A 22,424-nucleotide genomic window follows, 5' to 3' on the forward strand; every position below is an offset into this window, starting at 1 on the left:
AACAAACAATGTATTTACCTTAATAGTCATAATATATATCAGTTCATGACATCAGTTCTTACAAATTTCAAAACTCTGCCATCTCTCTCAACACGTCCACCACTGCTGGTGGCTCACCTCCAACTGCGCAACGCTACGCGCTGTTTGCATCCAGCTGCCGCTGCCCAACATTACAATGGCAGACAACAATGCAAAGCAGCCACAGACTGCACACGGCACAGCCAGTAATTTTCATACAGAGCGCTACGTGGCGGCGGCGTTACCAATAAAAAACCTAAACAGCCTACTTACGATATATATATATATATATATATATATATATATATATATATATATATATATAGGGTGAGTCACCTAACGTTACCGCTGGATATATTTCGTAAACCACATCAAATACTGACGAACCGATTCCACAGACCGAACGTGAGGAGAGGAGCTAGTGTAATTGTTTAATACAAACCATACAAAAATGCACGGAAGTATGTTTTTTAACACAAACATACGTTTCTTTAAATGGAACTCCGTTAGTTTGATTAGCACATCTGAACATATAAACAAATAAGAAATAAGTGCCCTTTGTTGCATTGTAAAATGTTAATTACAACCGGAGATATTGTAACCTAAAGTTGACGCTTGAGTACCACTCCTCCGCTGTTCAATTGTGTGTATCGGAGAGCACCGAATTACGTAGGGATCCCAATACTTACTGCAACCTACATCCTTCTGAATCTGTTTACTGTATTCATCTCTTGGTCTCCCTCTTCGATTTTTACCTTCCGCGATGCCCTCCACCACTAAACAGGTGATCCTTCGGTGTCTCAGAACATGTCCTACCAACCGATCCCTTCTAGTCAAGTTGTGCCACAAATTTCTCTTCTTTCCAACTGTATTCAGTACCTCCTAATTAGTTATGTGATCTACCCATCTAATCTTCAGCATTCTTCTGTAGCACCACGTTTCGAAAGCTTCTATTCTCTTTTTGTCAAAAACTATTTATCATCCACGTTTCACATCCATACGTGGCTACACTACATACAAATACTTTAAGAAAAGGCTTCCTGACACTTAAATCGACGCTCGTTGTTAACAAATTCTTCTTCTTCAGAAACGCTTTCCTTGCCATTTCTGGTCTACATTTTATCTCTTCTCTACTTCGACCATCCTCAGTTATTTTGCTTCCCTAATAGCAAAACTCCTTTACTACTTTTTGCTTCTCATTTGCTGATCTAATTCCCTCAGCATCACCCGATTTAATTCGACTACAGTCCATTATCCTCGTTTTGCTTTTGCTGATGTCCATCTTACATCTGCCTTTCAAGACACTGTCTATTCTTTTCAGCTGCTCTTCCAGGTCCTTTGCTGTCTCTCACAGCATTATAAGGTCATCGGAGAACCTCAAAGTTTTTAGTTCTTCTCCATGGATTTTAATTCCTACTACGAATTTTTGTTTTGTTTCCTTTACTGCTTGCTCAATATACCGATTGAATAACATCGGGGACAGGCTATAAACCTGTATCACTCCCTTCCCAACCACTGGTCCCCATTCATGGCCTTCGACTCTTATAACTGCCATCTGGTTTCTGTACAAATTGTAAATAGCCTTTCGCTCCCTGTATTTTACCTCTGTCACCTTCAGAATTTGAAAGAGAGTATTCCAGCCAACATTGTCAAAAGCTTTCTCTAAGTCTGCAAATGCTAGAAACGTAGGTTTGCCTTTCCTTAATCTTTATTCTAAGATAAGTCGTAGTGTCAGTATCGCCTCACGTGTTCCAACATTTCTACGGAATCCAAATTGACCTTCCACGAGGTCGGCTTCTACCAGTTATTCCATACGTCTGTAAAGAATTCGTGTTAGTATTTTGCAGCTGTGGCTTATTAAACTGATAATACTGTAATTTTCACATCTGTCAACACATGCTTTCTTTGGGATTATAATTATTATATTCGTCTTGAAGTCTGAGGGTATTTCGCCTGTCTCATACATCTTGCTCACCAGATGGTAGAATTTTGTCAGGACTGGCTCTTCCAAGGCTGTTGGTAGTCCTAATGGAATGTAATCTCCTCCCAGGGCCTTGTTTCGACTCAGGTCTTTCAGTGCCTGTCATACTCTTCGCGCAGTATTATATCTCCCATTTCATCTTCATCTAAATCCTCTTCCATTTCCATAATATTGTCCTCAAGAACATCGCCCTTGTGTAGACCCTATATATACTCCTTCCACCTTTCTGCTTTCCCTTCTTTGCTTTGAACTGAGTTTCCATCTGAGCTCTTAATATTCATAGATGGTCTCCAAAGGTCTCTTTAATTTTCCTGTAGGCAGTATCTATTTTACCCCTAGTGATATACGCCTCTACATCGTTACATTTGTACTCTAGCCATCCCTGCTTAGCCATTTTGCACTTTCTGTCGATCTCATTTTTGAGTCGTTTGTATTCCTTTTAGCCTGATTCATTTGCTGCATTTTTGTATTTTCTCGTTTCATCAATTAAATTCAGTATCTCTTCTGTTACCCAAGGATTTTTATTAGCCCTCGTATTTTTACCTACTAGATCCTCTGCTGCCTTCACTATTTCATCTCTCCTCTTCTACTGTATTTCTTTCCCCCATTCTTGTCAATCGTTCCCTAATGCTCTCCCTGAAACTCTACAACCTCTGATTCTGTCAGTTTATCCAGGTCCCATCTCCTTAAATTCCCACCTTTTTGCAGTTTCTTTGGTTTTAGTCTACAGTTCATAACCAATAGACTGTGGTCAGAGTCTACATGTGCCTCTGGAAATATCTTACAATTTAAAACCTGGTTCCCAAATCACTGTCTTACCATGATATAATCTATCTGAAAATTGTCAGTATCTCCAGGCTTCTTCCATGTATACAACCTTCTTTTATGATTCTTGAACCATGTATTAGCTATGATGAAGTTTTTCTCTGTGCAAAATTCTACCAGGCGGCTTCCTCTTTCATTCCTTGCCCCTATTCCATATTCACCTACTACGTTTCCTTCTTTTCCTTTTTCTGCTATCGAATTCCAGTCACCCATGACTATCAAATTTTCGTCTCCCTTCACTACCTGAATAATTTCTTTTATCTCATCATACATTTCATCAATTTCATCATCATCTGCAGAGCTAGTTGGCATATAAACTTGTACTACTGTAGTAGGCATGGCCTTTGTGTCTATCTTGGCCACAATAATGCGTTCACTATGCTGTTTGTAGTAGCTTACCCGCACTCCTATTTTTTTTATTCGTTATTAAACCTACTCCTGCATTACCCCTATTTTATTTTGTATTTATAACCCTCTATTCACCTGACCAGAAGTCTTGTTCCTTCTGCCACCGAACTTCACTAATTCCCACTATATCTATCTTTAACCTATCCATTTCCCTTTTTAAATTTTCTAACCTACCTGTCCGATTAAAGGATCTGACATTCCACGCTCCGACCTGTAGAACGCCAGTTTTCTTTCTCCTGATAACAACGTCCTCCTGAATAGTCCCCGCCAGGAGATCCGAATGGGGGACTATTTTACCTCCGGAATATTTTACCCAAGAGGGCGCCATCATCATTTAACCATACAGTAAAGCTACATACCCTAGGTAAAAAGTTGCTGCCGTATTTTCCACTTGCTTTCAGCCGTTTGCAGTAACAGCACAGCAAGGCCGTTTTGATTAGTGTTACAGGGCCATATCGGTCAATCATCCAGACTGTTTCCCCTGCAAGTACTGAAAAAGCTGCTGCCCCACTTCAGGAACCGTAAGTTTGTCTGGACTCTCACCAGATACCCCTCCGTTGTGGTTGCACCTTCGGTATGACTATCTGTATCATTGAGGCATGCAAGCCTCCCCACTAACGGCAAGGTCAATGGTTCATGTAAACATAGCCCACGCCATTACAAAGCCACCACCAGCTTGAAGAGTGACTTGTTGACAACTTGGGACTATGATGTCATAGCGTCTGCGCCGCACTTGGGTACTACCATCAGCTGTTACCAGCTGAAATCGGGACTCATTTGGCCAGGCTACGGCTTTCCAGTCGTCTAGGTTCCAACCGATATGGTCCCGAGCCCAGAAGTGGCGCTGCTGGCGACCTCCTGCTGTTACCAACGGCACTCGCATAGGTCGTCTGCTGCCATAGCCCACAACTCCAAAAGTCACCACACTGTCCATCGTGTGTCCCACTTTGATTTCTGTTGTTATTAATTTCCATGCACTGTTGCTTGTCTGTTAGCACAGACAACTGTGTGGTAAGCCGCTGCTCTCGCTCGTTGAGTGAATGTTGTCGGCCACTGCGGAATCCATGGTGGGAGATAATGCCTGAAATCTGGCATTCTCGAAACACTCTGATCCCTGTGCATCTCATAATATTGAATCCCCTACAATTTCCGAAATGGAATGTCACAAGTGTTTATTTTCAGCTACCATTCTGCGTTCAAAGACTGTTAATTCCCGTCATGTGCCCACAGTCAAGCCCGAAATCTTTTCTCGTGGATCCACCTGGGTACTAATGACAACCCCGCCAATGCACTGGCTTTTTATTGTTTGTATACGCTATACTACCACCATCCACATAGGTGCATATCGCTATCCCGTGACTTTTGTCACTTCAGTGTAGGTGCCAGTTTTCTAGAAGTACTACTGTTACTAAAAATATACGATAAATAATTAGTCACTGCCAGAAGAAGCCGTGCCAATACCGTGTAACACTGCTGAAACGTCCCCTTAGAAAAATTTATACAAGACTGTGCTTAAACTGACACACAATATTTTTAGCGCAACGCAATCTGACTTTCAAAAATCCCTACAAAAGAATGGCCCCGACTAACATTAACCTATACGTTTCACAAATCACTTACCTCACAAAAATCTTCGTTACTCAAGCTACTGCAATACCGCGAGCGCCACTACTGCCAGCTAACTAAAGCATTCGAACTACGGAAGTCACGAACTACTGATAGGTACAGTTAGCAAATGGAAGATTTTAATAGAAAACAAACAATGTATTTACCTTAATAGTCATAATATATATCAGTTCATGACACCAATTCCTACAAATTTCAAAACTCCGCCATCTCTCTCCCCACGTCCACCACTGATGGCGGCTCACCTCCAACTGCGCAACGCTACGCGCCGCTAACAGCCAACTGCCCAACGCTATAATGGCACACAACAATGCAAAGCAGCCACAGACTGCACACGGCACAGCCAGTAATTTTCATACAGAGCGCTACGTGGCGGCGGCGTTACCAATAAAAAACCTAAACAGCCTACTTACACTGCCGCTAGCCATAGTAATCAACTCAGTTCAGCAAGTCCACTAATTTCTTCGCGTACTCTGCTAAAGCCACTCGTTGATGATTAGATGGGTAGAACAACCAGTCTACGGCATGTTTATTGCTACGGTTCACCCGCCGCTCCAAATTGTCCCAGACGTTCATTGTGGGATTAATACGGGGTGATTTAGCTGGCCAGCCGATGTGCGATAGAGTCTTGATTGTTTGTCAAACCAGGAACGTATATGTGCAACTCTGTAAATCTTGGAAGAAGGGAGAGTCCACAGTGTACTCGTCACGAAGGTCAGAAAGGGCAATATTTGAGCACCAAGACTTCTTAAATAAATACCATGGTTCGTGTTCATAATATCCTGAACGAGGAAGCCCATGCCATTGGAGGAAAAAAGTCTCCCAAAATGTCACAGAAAAAACTTTGCCCTGAATTCTCCTTCAAAATACTGCAGGCTAAACGTCTCATTGGACAGTCAGTACACTAGGAGCCTCTCATTGTTTAAAAAGAGGTTACACTCCAAGCCTCTCATTGTTTAAAAAGAGGCTACACTCCATAGTGGCTTGCTTTCCACTTTCAATGTTGTTTGACAACTTAAGGACGGGCAGCATTACGGCCGGTGTGATCCCTGACAGCAGCAATTGCTGCTGAATTTGGAAAGACTGCCATTGACAAGGCATGGCACTCGTCTCCGGACTCTATCGATTAGGATCTTTCATGGGGGTCACGCAGTTTGACATGGCTCAGAGTGGTGCACCATACCTTGTAGACACGCTTGACAGTCCACATTGATACACGAACAAATCGGACAAGATCATTTACGGTCATGGGGATGACCAAACACGATAGAACCTTCTACCATTTCCCCTGTCCCCACGTCGATCCATCTTTCACTGTCGATTTCATACAATAGACTGGTAGACGCTCCCCCCTCCCCAACTATTACAAGTCAGTGGTGTTGTGTCACGTGCCTGCTTGTTAAGAGTTCTACTGCAACTACAGTGGTTCAAGGGGACTTTTTTCTGTCTTTCAGGGCTGCTGATTCATTACGGTTAACTGAGGTTACGTCTGGGGTTGTATTAACGAACCTTTTTTCGACATGTGTTGACTTCGATTTACTTTTCATTCAATGGACGGTACTGTGAGCAGACAGATAGAAATGCAGTAGGAAGCCAGTTGTCGCCTATTATTGCAAATTTGTTAATGAATACTTCGAGGAACGTGCCTTACAATCGGTGGTATTGAAACCAGAGTATTTTTTCCAGCTACGTAGACGATACTTCTGTTGTTTGGCTTCAAGACAATGAGAATTTGAACGACTTTTTAGAGCACCTGAATTCGATCGACCGGAGGTGGAGGTGGAAAAGGATGGCTGCCTTCCCTTCCTTGAGGTGTTGGTCACGAAGAAGACTGCCGGTACGTTGGGACGTGCTGTTTATAGGAAGCCCACTCACACTGACTCGTTGCTACAGGCTGACAGTTGTTACCATCCGGCTCAGCGTGAAGGGGTACATCGTACCTTGGTTCGCAGAGACTACGTCATTTCAGACTTTGAGACTTTGTCAGCTGAATAACCCATTTTGAGTTTGCCTTTCGTCGAAATGACTATAGTGAAAGACTGATCAGGTGTGTGTTGCGCTATTGATGAACCGTGCACCAGGTGAGTGGTGATAATACCGTCTTGGCACCAGAGTCTACGGCCTTTCTGCCTTACACAGGGAGCATTTACAACACGATTGGTAACATTTTGCGGAAATATGATGTGAAACGTGTTTTCCGACGTCCATCTAAAATTAGGATCCTTTCGTTCTTTTAGGTTCTGTTAAGGGTTATGTTGGTTTTCGCAAGACCGGTATCTGTCATATTCCTTGTATTGTGGCGTGTCACATACTGATCAGACTACCGGGACCATGGAGGAGCGGTATACTCAGCATGAGTGTCATATAAGCTTACAACAGCAGAGTACGTCGGCTACCATAGAACGTAATATAACAACACGGAGATTCTGGCAATCACTTCCAGCTATTGGAATAGTATTGTGAAGGAAGCAACTGAAATTAAATTAGTGAGTAACATTGTATATACAGATGGAGGTCTTTGCTTATATTCCTCGCGGAATCCTCTTCTCTCAGCTGTAAGAAAAACAGAGGGGTAGAGTTAATGGTACATTACCCGTTGTTTAGTAATTTTCACTATCGATAACTTCCAGCATCGGTCATTTTTTGCTTGTGTGGTGGAGCTAATGTTTATTGTGTGTGTGTGTGTGTGAGTGTGTGTGTGTGTGTGTGCGTGTGTGTGTGTGTGTGTGTGTGTGTGTGTGTGTGTTTCTGTTTCTGTCTGTGTGTTTCCAGAATTACTCTGCAAACCGAGTTTTCAAATCCCCTTGCGCAGACCTTTCTTGTTGCTGTTTTCGTTTTGAAAATGACACGTTGGTCACCTGTCGAAATACCGGCTGCGTTCTCGTAAGTTATGTGAACAAGTACGATGTATGTGTGTGTGATACCGAGCGGCGTTTTTGACTCAATAACGTGTTGCCACCAGATCACCTGGAGCTGCTAGCTTCTGACGAGCGAAACCGTCAATAGTGAAATAAATGGTGCGAGACCTAGGACTGTTTTATCGAAAGTTCTGGAAAGATTTCTTTAGGTGTATCCATGTATCCGCTGGCGAGTGTAGGTTCTTACTCTCGATAACCGAATTATTTCACGACTGTTGCATACTGTCCTCATTTCCCACTGTAAAAAGACCGCAAATGTACACCTAGAAATTTTTTCTCTGGCAGGTATTTTCTCTGATAAAGACATCGATGTGCTGATGTGTCTTTTATCTTCAAAAATAGCCTTTACATCATCAAATGTCTTTTATCGCTCTAGCTCAACAAACGTCCCTGCATGTACTTCCAATCAGTCCTGGAGTGGACAGGTGACAGAGGCTTGCCTGGTGTCCTGAGGCGACTTTCTCGGCCTCTGGCTCTCACCTTCGTATAGTTTCTGGAACGAAATGGCTAAGCCCCTATTGTGCCTTGCGGTGGTGTACATTCACTGTTTTGTAACAGCCATGATCCAACCTGTTTGTCAAAATAAACGTTTGCATCATAATCGAGTAACAGTCCTGCAGCTGCTATACGAGGTCCCTTAATCTATAATTATTTGTAAATACTGAACTCAAGTGAAATCACACTATAATTTATAAATTAATAACCTTAAACTTAATAAAATTCAGTATTGCCACAGTCAGAGGGCGGCTCTCCAGTTACATATCTTCCCCCGCTTCAAGTGTTCCTTGCCATCCATCATGCAGGTCCTCGATCGGTTCAGAGTGTTCCATGTCTTCCAGAGAAAGTCGATGCCAGCAGCAAATTAATGCTTTATGTGCTGCAATTGTTATGTTTTGGAATATTCCACTCTGGTGACTTTATTTATGACAATATTTACATCATGTTACCGAGCTGTACCTAAATCTGGCGTATGCCGTGGATCTTCTATGAAAATTCTACTTCTTTCTTTAATGTATTGTGCTTTATATTAGCTGTGTTCTCAGCACTGGCCGGGTATATATTTATACCAAACTTTCATTAGTCAATACACCCGTGGTTAGAGTTGGCGTCTTTGATTAGTAATGAAAACGTCCTCGGTCCCGTGTTCGAACCACGACACCACTTGAATTTTGAAAGAAAAATCGGAGTTGGTGGCTGAAGACTTAAGGCATAGGAAGTCACCCTCATTCTGACAAAGATGGCCGAAGAGCGGACGAAGGTGTAGAGCACTCTCGTGCACATGGAATGGGAAACTGCCCCTAAGTGAGGAAGAATCAGCGACGATCAACTTCACGAGGATGCAGAAGGCAATGGAAACCATTGCATTAAGGACACGTAACGTATATCCACAGGACATGGGGACTTTCACTGAGAAAGAGTCATGATGATCTCTACATTGGTAAAATTCTCGGAATAGTCTCCCATTCGGATTTCCGAGAGGGGTCTGCCAAGGGGAAGGTGCCCACGAGAAAAAGATCCAATAAAAAATGAATGGATAATGTTATACGAGTCGGGGCATCGAATGTCAGAAGCTTCAACATGGTAGGAAAGTTAGAAAATCTGAAAAGAGAAGTGCAAAAGCTAAATCTAGGAACAGTGGGGCTCAGTAAAGTGAAATGCAAAGAAGACAAGGATTTCTGGTCAGATGAGTATGGATCAGCATCAAAAGCTGCAGAAAATGGTATAATGGGAATAGTATTCGTTATGAATAGGAAGGTAGGACAGACAGTGTGCTACTGTCAACAGTTCAGTGATAGGATTGTTCTCATGAGAATCGACAGCAATCGAACACAGACAACGATAGGTCAGGCATGGATCCCGACGTCGCTAGCAGAGGATGAAAAGATAAAATATGTGAAGACACTGAACAGTTAATTCGGTACGTACATGGAGAGGAAATAGAATGCGGTTCTTGGAGAGTGAGTGGAAGAGAGGGTTAGGGAGAATAGGGGCTTGGTCGTAGAAATGAGAGAGGTGAACGACTAATTGAGTTCTGCATTAAGTATCAGGTGGTAATAGTTCTGTGCCAACGGCCTTGCCGCAGTGATAACACCGGTTCCCGTCAGATCACCGAAGTTAGGCGCTGTCGGGCTGCGCTAGCACTTGGATGGGTGACCATCCGGTCTCGCTCGTGCCGAGCGCTGTTAGCAAGCGGGGTGCACTCAGCTCTTGTGAGGTAAACTGAGGAGATACTTGATTGAGAAGTAGCGGCTCCGGTCTTAGGAGGCTGACATACGGCCGGGAGAGCGGTGTGCTGACCACATGCCCATCCATATCCGCATCTAGTGACGCCTGTGGGCTGAGGATGACACGGCGGCCGGTCGCTAACTTTGGACCTTCGTGGCCTGTTCATTAGGAGTTTCGTTTAGTTTAGTTTAGTTTAAGCAATAGTTCTGTTCAAGACTGACAAGAGGAGCAGGTATATCGGAAGATACGGAAAGATTCCGGTAGATTACATCGTGGTCAGGTAGAGATTCCGAGATCAGTATTGGGTTGTAAGGCAGGAGCCGATACAGACTCAGATCACAATTTAGTAATGATGAAGAGTATTGTGAATTTTAGACTAGTCAGGAAGACTCAATGCGCAGAGAAATGAGATACGGAAACACTAAGGAATGAAGAGATATTGCGATGATGAATAGCACAGTAGGTAGTTCAATTGAAGAGGAATGAATATCTCTAAAAAGAGCTGTCACAAAAGCTGAAAAGAAAAACAAAGGTACAATGAAGTTAATTGTGAAGAAACTAAGGACACCAGACGAAATACTTCAGTTGATCGACGAAAGGAGAGAGTACAAAAATGTTCAGAGCAATTGACGATTATAGAAAAATCAGAGTTTAAAAGAGCTTTTGAAGACTTAAGATCAAATAAGGGAGAAGGGGTAGATACCCGATTCGAATTTCTAAAATCATTGGGGAAGTGGCAACAAAAGATTATTTACGTACAGAATGTACGACTCGGCCAGTATACCATCTGACTTTCGGGAAAAACATCCACCCAATTTCGAAGACTGCAAGAGCGGCCAAGTACGAGAATTATCGCGCTCACTCAGATTAACAGCTCATGCATCCAAGTATACAGAAGAATAGGAATCAAAACTGAGACTATGTTAGATGACAATCAGTTTGACTTAGGAAAGACAAAGGCACTACGGTAGCAATTTCGTGGTTGAGGCTGATAATGGAACCAAGACTAAAGAAAACTCAAGACACTTTTATAGGATTTGTCTACCTGAAAAAAGCATTCGACAATGTAAAACGGCGCGAGGTGTTTCTGAGAGAAATAGGGGTAAACTAAAGGGAGAGTCTGGTAATATACAGCATGTATATTAGCCAAGAGGGAATAATAAGACTTCAAGACCAAGAAATAAGTGCTGGGATTGAAGATGGCGCAACACAGGGATGTACTTTTCGCTGATATTGTTCGGTCTGTACGCCGAAGAAGGAATGATGGAAATAAAAGAAAGGTTCAGGTGTGAAATTAAAATTCGAGGTGAATGGGTATCAATGATCCAATTCGCTAATGACATTGCTGTCCTTAGTGAAACTTAAAAAAATTACATGATCTGCTCATTGGGATGAACAGTCTAAGGAGTACGTAATATGGACTGAGAGTAAATCGAAGAAAGACGTAAGTAATGAGAAGTAGCATGAGAACATCGAGAAACTTAACATCAAGATTGATGTTCACAAAGTAAATGAACTTAAGTCATTCCGATATCTGGGCACTAAAATAATCCATGACAGACGGAGCGGGGAAGGCATAAACAGACTAGCACTAATAGCAGTCGACTAGTATCAAACAGAGGCCTCCATTTGACGAAGAAATTTCTGAGAATGTACGCTTCGAGAACAGAATTGTATTATAGAGGAACTTGGACTTTGGGAAAAGCGGAATAGAAGATAAACGAAGCATTTGAGATATGATGTTACAGATGGGTGTTAAAAATTAGGTGGACAGATAAGGTAAGGAATAAGGAGGTCCTGCGCAGAATCTGAAAGCAATATTTGGAAAACACTGACAAGAAGAGACAGTATGTTAAGACATCTGTTAAGAATCAGGGAATCCATGGTACTAGAGGGAGCTGTAGAGGGTACAAAATGTAGAGGGACGCATAGATTGGAATACATCCAGCATACAATTGAGGACGTATGTTGCAGTTGCTACTCTGAGATGAAGAGATTGGCATAGAAGAGGAATTCGTGGCAGGCCGCATCAAATTAGTCAGAAGATCGATCACTCAGAATAAATAATTTAAAATAAAAAACCAGTCCATCTCTTTCTTCCCTAGCGCTCTGTTTAACACTTCCTCCCTCCCTCTCTTTCCACCTGCTCCTCCCCCTCCCCCCTCTCTCTCTGTCCACCTCTTCTCTGTCAAACTCCTCCTCCACCTGTTTCGATCCATCTCCTCCTCCCTATTATTTCTCTCCATCTCTTCACGTTTCCTTTCTCTGTACAACTCCTTCTTCCCCTGTGACCATCTTCATCTTTTACATTTCTCCTCCCCCGCTCTCTGTCATTTACTCTCCCCCCCTTTCCCTGTCCATCTTCTGCTGTTTCCTATCTCTGTCCATCTGCGCCTCTCCCCTCTCTCACATCATCTCCTCCACTTTTTGTCCATTTCTCCCTTACCTCTCTATGTCCATCTTCTGCTTTCTCTCCCTGTGTCCACGTGCTTCTTCCTCTCAGTTGTCCATCTCTTCCTCTACTCTTCTCTTTCCACATTATCAACCCCACCGCAAAAGCAGGCTGCTGGTTCTTACTGCCACAGTATTTCTCTGCAGATAGCAAGTAATTTGTGTATCAAATTTGGTTGAAATCGACCCAGGGGTTTACAATGAGATTCTTATCCATGGATTCACCCATGTACAAATAAGTCACATATATTTCACATTTATTTAACGTATTTGGACATATCTGCACACATACTTCATCTGTATATCTAGCTCTCTAGTTTTGTTTTCACGCATCTCAATGTTTATGACGTCATATCAGATGAAATTTGTGTAATAGAATGATACACTTTTGCATGTATGTTCATTGGGGTATATGTCAATAATGTCTGCAAAATGTATTGCAAGTAAGGAAATAATAAATTAAAAGTAGATCCCTAATGTAGCAGTTTTACGCACGAAAAGCGAAAACATAGTAAGCGATAAACTTTTTTCCTTTCATCACTTAGTGGGGAGTGTCGTATAGCTTGGGGCAAGTCACTAAGTGCTCTCGTTTTCAAATACTGGAATAAAATAGGCTGGCTAACTGCGTGTCGTGAGGTACGCTTCTTTTGTCAGCCCCACTCCCAACTCTTTGGGACTTACGTGGTTCTTACATACATAGTGGTTCTTTCCTGACAGTGCATTATTGTTGTTGTTGTTCTCTCCATGCTACTCTATCCTGTGCAAGCTTCTTCATCTCCCAGTACTTACTGCAACCTACATAGTGTATTTATCTCTTGGTCTCCCTTGATGCCTACCAACCGGGCCCTTCTTCTTGTCAAGTTGTGCCACATACTCCTCCCCAATTCTATTCAATACCTCCTCATTAGTTACGTGATCTACCCATCCAATCTTCAGCATTCTTCTGTAGCACCACATTTCAAACGCTTCTATTCTCTTCTTGTCCAAACTATTTATCGTCCATGTTTCACTTCCATACATGGCTACACCCCATACAAATACTTTCAGAAACGACTTCCTCACACTTAAATCTATACTCGATGTTAACAAATTTCTCTTCTTCAGAAACGCTTTCCTTGCCATTGCCAGTCTACATTTTATATCATCTCTACTTCGACCATCATCAGTTATTTTGCTTCCCAAATAGCAAAACTCCTTTACTACTTTAAGTGTCTCATTTCCTAATCTAATTCCCTCAGCATCACCCGACTTAGTTCGACTACATTCCCTTATTCTCGTTTTGCTTTTGTTAATGTTCATCTTATATCCTTCTTTCAAGACACTGTCCATTCCGTTCAACTGTTCTTCCAAGTCCTTTGCTGTCTCTGACAGAATTACAATCTCATTGGCGAACCTCAAAGTTTTTATTTCTTCTCCATGGACTTTAATACCTACTCAGATTTTTTCTTTTGTTTCCTTTACTGCTCGCTCAATATACAGATTGAATAACATCGGGGACAGGCTGCAACCCTGTCTCACCACCTTCTCAACCGCTGCTTCCCTTTCATGCCCCTCGACTCTTATAACTGCCATCTGGTTTCTGTACAAATTGTAAATAGCCTTTCGCTCCTTGTATTTTACCCCTGCCATCTTCAAAATTTGAAAGAGAGTATTCCAGTCAACATTGTCAAAAGCTTTCTCTAAGTCTACAAATGCTAGAAATGTAGGTTTGCCTTTCCTTAATCTATTTTCTAGGATAAGTCGTAGTGTCAGTATTGCCTCACGTGATCCAACATTTCAGCGGAATCCAAACTGATCTTCGCCGAGATGGGCTTCTACCAGTTTTTCCATTAGTCTGTAAAGAATGCGTGTTAGTATTTTGCAGCTGTGACTTATTAAACTGATAGTTCGGTAATTTTCACATCTGTCAACACCTGCTTTCTTTGGGATTGGAATTATTATATTCTTCTTGAAGTCTGAGGGTATTTCGCCTGTCTCATACATCTTGCTCACCAGATGGTAGAGTTTTGTCAGGGCTGGCACTCCCAAGGTCGTCAGTAGTTCCAATGGAATGTTGTCTACTCTGGGGGCCTTGTTTCGACTCAGGTCTTTCAGTGCTCTGTCAAACTCTTCACGCAGTACTGTATCTCCCATTTCATCTTCTTCTACATCCTCTTCCATTTCTATAATATAATAAGTACATCGCCCTTGTATAGACCCTCTATATACTCCTTCCATCGTTTTCCTTTCCCTTCTTTGCTTAGAATTGGGTTTCCATCTGAGCTCTTGATATTCATACAAGTGGCTCTCTTTTCTCCAAAGGTCTCTTTTTAATTTTCCTGTAGGCAGTATCTATCTTACGCCTCTTGAGATAAGCCTCTACATCCTTACATTTGTCCTCTAGCCATCCCTGCTTAGCCATTTTGCACTTCCTGTCGATCTCATTTTTGAGACGTTTGTATTCCCTTTTGCCTGCTTCATTTACTGCGTTTTTATATTTTATCCTTTCATCAATTAAATTCAATATTTCTTCTGTTTCCCAAGGATTTCTAGTAGCCCTCGTCTTTTTACCTACTTGATCCTCTGCTGCCTTCACTATTTCATTCCTCAAAGCTACCCATTCTTCCTCTACTGTATTTCTTTCCCCCATTCCTGTCAGTTGTTCCCTTATGCTCTCCATGAAACTCTGTACAACCTCTGGTTTAGTCAGTTTATCCAGGTCCCATCTCCTTAAATTCCCACCTTTCTGCAGTTTCTTCATTTTTAATCTACAGTTCATAACCAATAGATCGTGGTCAGAGTCCATATCTGCCCCCGCAAATGTCTTACAATTTCAAACCTGGTTCCTAACTCTCTGTCTTACCATTATATAATCTATTTGATACCTTCTAGTATCTCCAGGATTCTTCCACGTATACAACCTTCTTTTGTGATTCTTGAACCAAGTGTTAGCTATAATTAAGTTGTGCTCTGTGCAATATTCTACCAGACGTCTTCCTCTTTCATTTCTCTCCCCCAATCCGTATTCACCCACTATGTTTCCCTCTCTCCCTCTTCCTACTCTCGAATTCCAGTCACCCATGACTATTAAATTTTTGTCTCCCTTGACCAACTGAATAATTTCTTTTATCTCATCATACATTTCATCAATTTCTTCATCATCTGCAGAGTTAGTTGGCATATAAACTTGTACCACTGTAGTAGGCATGGGCTTCGTGTCTATCTTGGCCACAATAATGCGTTCACTATGCTGTTTGTAGTAGCTTACCCGCATTCCTATTTTTTTTATTCATTATTAAACCTACTCCTGTATTACCCCTATTCGATTTTGTATTTATAACCCTGTATTCACCTGACCAAAAGTCTTGTTCCTCCTGCCACCGAACTTCACTAATTCCCACTATATCTAACTTCAACCTATCCATTTACCTTTTTAAATTTTGTAACCTACCTGGCCGATTAAGGGATCTGACATTCCACGCTCCGATCCGTAGAACGCCAGTTTTTTTCTCTCCTGATAACGACGTCCTCTTGAGTAGTCCCTGCCCGGAGATCCGAATGGGGTACTATTTTACCTCCGGAATATTTTACCCAAGAGGACGCCATCATCATTTAACCATACAATAAAGCTGCATGCCCTCGGGAAAAATTACGGCTGTAGTTTCCCCTTGCTTTCAGCCATTCGCAGTACCAGCACAGCAAGGCCGTTTTGGTTAGTGTTACAAGGCCAGATCAGTCAATCATCCAGACTGTTGCCCCTGGAACAACTGAAAAGGCTGCTGCCCCTCTTCAGGAACCACACGTTTGTCTGGCCTCTCAACAGATACCCCTCCGTTGTGGTTGCACCTACGGTACGGCCATCTGTATCGCTGAGGCACGCAAGCCAACCCACCAACGGCAAGGTCCATGGTTCATGGGGGTAGGTACGTGTACTAATTTTGGTTGAGATCGATCCAGTGATTTAGGAGGAGAGGTGGAACGAACATACATAGGTACATACATACGTACATCCACTTTTATAACATGTATGGGCGACTAGAACTGGATATGGACATGTGAAGGTGAGGTTATATAACACTGAAATCGATAACACATTGTAAATATGAGCATCATGAATAAAGACAGGTGAGTGGAATATATTATGTACATGTTATAAATAAATACAGCTGAACTTAAGTGAGATCCAACTGAAAAATTAGTTTAAAGAAGAACTGGAATTGATCTTCATATATACTTTGAAATGGCCACAATACGCCAGGCCTCTGAAATAATGAACTAGTAGTGTCCATTGTCCAGGAGAAAGATGTGCTTGATTTGGGCCCCAGACATGAAATGTCGGATGACAGTTAACAACTTATTCTTCCCCACTTCTGCAGCTATTTTTGTTAAATATCTGTAGTTATTGTGCTCATTATGAGCTAACTAGTGTTTGTCGTATGCATCCTCTTGCACAACCCTGTCCCAGTCATAGTTTTAGTATGTGTGACACATGTTCATCTCCTCCAGACGTGTGCTGCCTCTTGTGTTATGGAGAAATGACTACAGATGTACGATGGACTTGTGTGTGTGAGCTGCAGCTGACTCCTGAAAATGTTATTCTGCTCATATGTTTTGACCATTTCGTGTACAATGTGAGTGATGAATTTTTATGTGTCACAGTGGGCGATTTCTTTGCTTTATCCTGATTGCATACAGTAATCAGCATTCTTCTCCAGATGTGACTTTCAAGTCATCTACAGAAGAACCAAAAGTTTTTAATAATTACTAATATAAATTTTTATTATGAAATACAAATAACAAACTTAAAATTTAAGATAAATTAATATTGTTTCTTTATTCATATGAAAGACTATGGCAATTAAAATCAGAAAATTATTATTGATAGAAAATTTTAATACACTTAACCTACAATCAGTCAAATTCTGTATAACAATAACATTAGAACATTACTTAACTATAATTTACCCTCTTTATCTTTCTCTAACAACAACCAGTTAATAAAACTATGTAATAATTGTTTTGAGAGATAGAGATTTTCAACATATGTAAATAAATAAAATGTAACAGTTGTAGCAGCTGTCGCTATTAAAATTCAGAAAAATCCTCAGGTTTTTCAATAGTTTATATGAGATCATGTAAAATGCTGAGTGTTTAATAATCTTTAAGCTAAAACATAGATATCATATTTACAATTAAATTTTATAAAAATAAATCTTTACTAGTTAATGTTATTTCCTAAAAATGCTTTGTTATTATATAGATATATACAACTGTAGAAAATATTAACTTTAAAAACAAGATAACTTTAACACCTTAACTATATAACTTTTCATTTGAATATTCCTGCAGTTTTGGAGTCTTATTTGCCACATAGTAACAAAATTCAATTAGGGACACAATCTAACAATAGGGATCACAAAATATGGCTTTATTACCTTGATGTCATCATAACATCCAAATTAGATAGAGTGAAAGTTTTGTTTCAGAGAGGCATACAAGTGTGCATGCCTGCATTTTTCCTTTGTGCAACAGTAAGAGCAGTTATCTCACATCCTATACTATTAATACAGAAGCTGATACTTCAAGTAAACTGTAACAAAAATCTTGGGGCAAGATATTACCAAAACCTAATCACTTATGAACTCACTCTACATTATTCCAAGATGTTCAGAGTCACATGAAGTTTGTAAGGAATTCTGTCACATCAATGAAAATGAAATCTTTCTTGTGGTATTTAGTATGGTCAGTGTCATTACCACCATCGATGATCTCTAGAAAAATAATAGTGTGTACTCCACAAAAGTATGTATATAGTCTTGTAGAGACTTCTGTATTTCTAGTGAATCTATCTAAGTAATATTCACTGCCATGAAAACAATAAAAAAACTTTAAGATCGTTATGCACATGCTGCCATGAATGAACACTACGTTTTGTCCATGGACGAATAGTACTGATCCACTTTGCCACCTCACTTGGTGTAAAGGTTAAATAGAGGGGCTGTGGAGGGTGTTATGTTATGCCTAGTGGTTGTAGAGGGGAAATGATAAATAAAATGTTGATAAGGAACCCATGTTTGTAAATTTACCCTATGGGTATAAAATAAGTTTCAAGATGGGAACACTTATAAATCTCTATCTTCATGATGCTCATACCACCTCCGACGGTTGGACTTCGCAGTTGCTGGTAAGATGTATCACAACTGCATTGGTAGTTATATGGTGGTCGTACCAAGGAGAACACCCTATATATGTGATGTGTCATGCTTCAGACATTGTTTTCGGTACGTTTAACTAGGAACGCTGAGTTTTTCTGTACCATAATAGTCTTTGTTACAGGTTACTGACCCTTGTTAAATTACAATGTGACCCAAAAGTATGTTAACATTTGAAAATACACTAATTCACGGAATAATGTGGGTAGACAGGAAAAACTTGGAAAAGATACCTGAAATGACATGGGGTTTCATTGAAACCAAAGACGAGTACAAAAGTGGTCAATAGATGGCACTGGACAGCAAACATCAGTGACACGCGGTAGGTGCGAGGTACACCGGTATGTTACAGAATCGCATCACTCCTAGCCTGGTAGGCCTGGCAGATAAACACCTGCTGCAAGGTACGACTTTTATGTGAGACGGCGCTTCACCCCATATTGTGAGAGATCTCTTGCGCACATCGTTTGGTGAGGATGCCGTGCTTCTCGCCAGTTCCTTCATGTTTGGCCACCCAAGTCGCCAGACGTTAATGTGCGTAACTGCGGGTTGCCTGAACTCACAAGTCTGCGCAATCGTCCGACCTCGTTAGCGATGCCGAAAGACTACATCCGATGGCAGTTTCCCCCGGTACTTATTGCTATGCTGTGCGGCGCTATGACAATATTGTCCCTCGACTACGAGTATTGTTGATGAGTGTGGCCGACAAACTGACCACTCGTTATAATGAGCATCGTCTTTTCTAAAAATCGTTATATAAATTTTTGCTTTTGTATCATGTGAAGCGCCATCTGTTGGTCACTTCGTGTACTTTTTTGGTTTCAATAAAACCCCATGTCATTTCAAGCAAGTGGTGACCGGCAAGACGAACTCTAGATTGCGGTTTATTGGTGGAATCCTGAAGCGATGCAGTCCGTCAACAAAGGGAATTGCTTACAATACGTTAGTTCGTCCAGTCTTAGAGTACTGTTCGTCTGTATGGGGCCCTTACCAGTGGGGTCTGATTCAAGAGATTGAGAAGGTCCAAAGAAGACCCGCATGATTCGTGACCGGTACATTTAGCCATCGCGAGAGCGTTACATACCTCACCGAAATTTTGAAGTGGGACACACTTGCAGATAGACGACGCAGATGGGGGCTGCTCACTAAATTCCGGAATCCTATCTTCGCCGAGGGTGTAGAGCATATATTATTACCACCAACTTTCAAATCGGGCAATGATCACCATTCAAAGATAAGGGAAATTAGAGCTCGTACTGAGGCGTTCAGAGAGTCTTTTTTCCCTCGCGCGATCCGGGAGCGGAACGCGGGCGGGCGGGAGGGTGGGGGGGTGGGGGGGGGGGGGGCGGGATATGACTTAAGCGCGAATGGTACTCTCCGCCACACGCCGCTTGGTGACTAGCGGAGTATATGGCATATGTAGATGTGGATGTAGATTTTATGTCTCTGACCAAATTATTCCGTGTAATATTCATTTTCCAAATGTTAACGGACTTTTGAATCACTCTATATAAGATGTCAGTTGCACAACAAGAAATTTGAAAAACTTGCGTCATTGTCAGAATAGCCGATACTTCGTGTAATGTCACATTCGGTAATCAGTTTATGAGACTCTAGTTGCATCCACGTTCCGTGGACAGTTCAGTAGAATATAGGTTCACTGCTACTGGGGAAGACAAGGTGTGTGTATATACGAGATTTCGAGAGGATAAGCTACCAGATTCTGATGAACTTGCTTGTACATGAATTTAAGACCGCCCGGTTGGCCATGCGGTCTAACGCACGGCTTTCCGGGCGGGAAGGAGCGCCCGGTCCCCGGCACGAATCCGTCCGGTGAATTTGTGTCGAGGTCCGGTGAGCCGGCCAGTCTGTGGATGGTTTTTAGGCGGTTTTCCATCTGCCTCGGCGAATGCGGGCTGGTTCCCCTTATTCTGCCTCAGTTATACTATTTGGGCGATTGCTGCCCAAACAAATTCTCCACGTACGCGTACACCACGATTACCACGCACACACAGGGCTACACCAGTTTGGTGTGAGACGTTCCCTGGGGGTCCACCGGGGGCCGAACCGCACAGTAACCCTGGGTTCGGTGTGGGGCGGCGGAGGGGTGAAGTGGACTGCGGTAGTCGTCGTGGAGCTGTGAACCGCTGCGGCTGCGGCGGGGACGGAGCCTCTCCGTCGTTTCTAGGTCCCCATTGCAATACATGAATTTATGTCTCGGCGAATTCGCCCAGAACGTCTTCAACAGTTGGAATTCACCCTAGCTTGTACATCCAGGTGACTCGGAATAATGACGACATATTCACAAGCCTCAAAGGCACATTCCCGGTGAGAGGCAGAGAAGGTCCAAGAGTGGCAGCGTCGCTCACCAGGGCCTCCACATGCTTCCCGGCGGCTGGTGCGCCGCCTCGGGCACCGTCATCAGCAGTCCGGCCACCGGCTTGGCCAAGTCGCTGGCGCTGGGGGTGGAGGACAGCGACGCGGGGGAGGCTGCAGCCGCGGTAGGCGGCGGAGGCGACGCAGTCTCGGGGGCGGCCGCGTAGTGGTCGGCGGGTCGGTGGTCGGCGGTGGGGGCGGCGGTGGCGGAGGAGGGCGCGGTGAGCGCGCAGGGCGACACGGGCGGCGAGAAGGCACCGGAACGTGGCGGCGCCGGCACCTGCACGCTCAGGGGGGCGGTGGGGGCGGCGGGGGCGGCGGTGGGCGGCGCGCAACGCGACAGGTGCGACACCAGCCGCGCCGACAGCCGCGCGTCCAGCCCGGGCAGCGACACCAGGAACTGGCACGCCTCCGTCGCGCACTGGCTGAACCCCGCCTGCCGACAAACGTGACAGCTGTGAGTCACGCACAGGGCCAGAATCCCAGAGAAGAGACCATAAACAAAGAAATAGTTCACAGTTTCCGCTTAACAGGTCGACTACAGTAATTTATTTATTTATTGCCAAATTGTACACCTGTTACCTGAACATAAATATTTTTTAAGAAGAATATAAAAAGATGATAGGATCGAGGAGAGATTTGTTAGTACCATCACCGAATGTGACTGACGGTGAATACCTCGGGATGGTTTCTTCGAGCCATTGGACGCCAGTCACACACACAAACACACGCACACGCACGCACGTACACAAATGAGTATTAGTGGAGAAATAATATTGCTTATCCTATTCATTACTAATCCCATGTATTAACTACTTTAGGTGCCCATCCATATACAGCATTTAGTGATTTCTTGGGTAGATCGCCAGCACGTTTTGCTTATTTACTGTCACGTCTCAGCTTCCTCCCCCTGTTCCTCCTCATTGTCACTATTTTCGCTGTCACTGTGGGTATCGCTGTCCACCCTCTGCAGATTGTTGTGGCTAGAGTAAAGCTGGAATTATTGAGTCCTGGTCTTAGAAGCGGCCATCCGTTTCTTCTGAAGGTTGAATTTCTTAGGATGATTTTCTTTACTGAGCGAAATGAAGAGAAATTTTGGTTAAAAGGATGCTATTATAGAAGGTACGTACTTGATTACTGGTACTTACTTCATACTTTAATCATTTACTAACCATTAGTAGTGGTTAATTAACTTCTTACGGGAATGCAAGCTAAAATACTTGAAAACGCGAGCGACAGAAATAAGTTTTATATTCCGTCATGAAGTATGCCATCTGTCACGGTCCGTGCGGCTTCCCCCGTCGGTTTATTGTCGGTGTATTGTCCTTAGCGTAAGTTAGTTTAAGCTAGCTTAAGTAGTCTTAAGCTGAGGGACCGATGATCTTAGCAGTTTGGAGCCCGTAA

General features: G+C 42.7%; 1 protein-coding gene across 1 annotated transcript in view; it reads right to left on the reverse strand.

Annotated features, from left to right (window-relative positions):
- Positions 1-17,188: 17,188 nt before the first annotated feature.
- LOC126336872 (enhancer of split mgamma protein-like) overlaps positions 17,189-22,424 on the reverse strand; it is a 125,702-nt gene continuing 120,466 nt past the window's right edge. Inside the window, exon 4 of the mRNA XM_050000980.1 lies at positions 17,189-21,456. Coding sequence (XP_049856937.1) covers positions 21,010-21,456 — 447 coding nt within the window. The 3' untranslated portion in view covers positions 17,189-21,009. The remainder of the gene's footprint in view (positions 21,457-22,424) is intronic.

The sequence above is a fragment of the Schistocerca gregaria genome, chromosome 2, assembly GCF_023897955.1.
Source record: "Schistocerca gregaria isolate iqSchGreg1 chromosome 2, iqSchGreg1.2, whole genome shotgun sequence".
Lineage (NCBI taxonomy): Eukaryota > Metazoa > Arthropoda > Insecta > Orthoptera > Acrididae > Schistocerca > Schistocerca gregaria.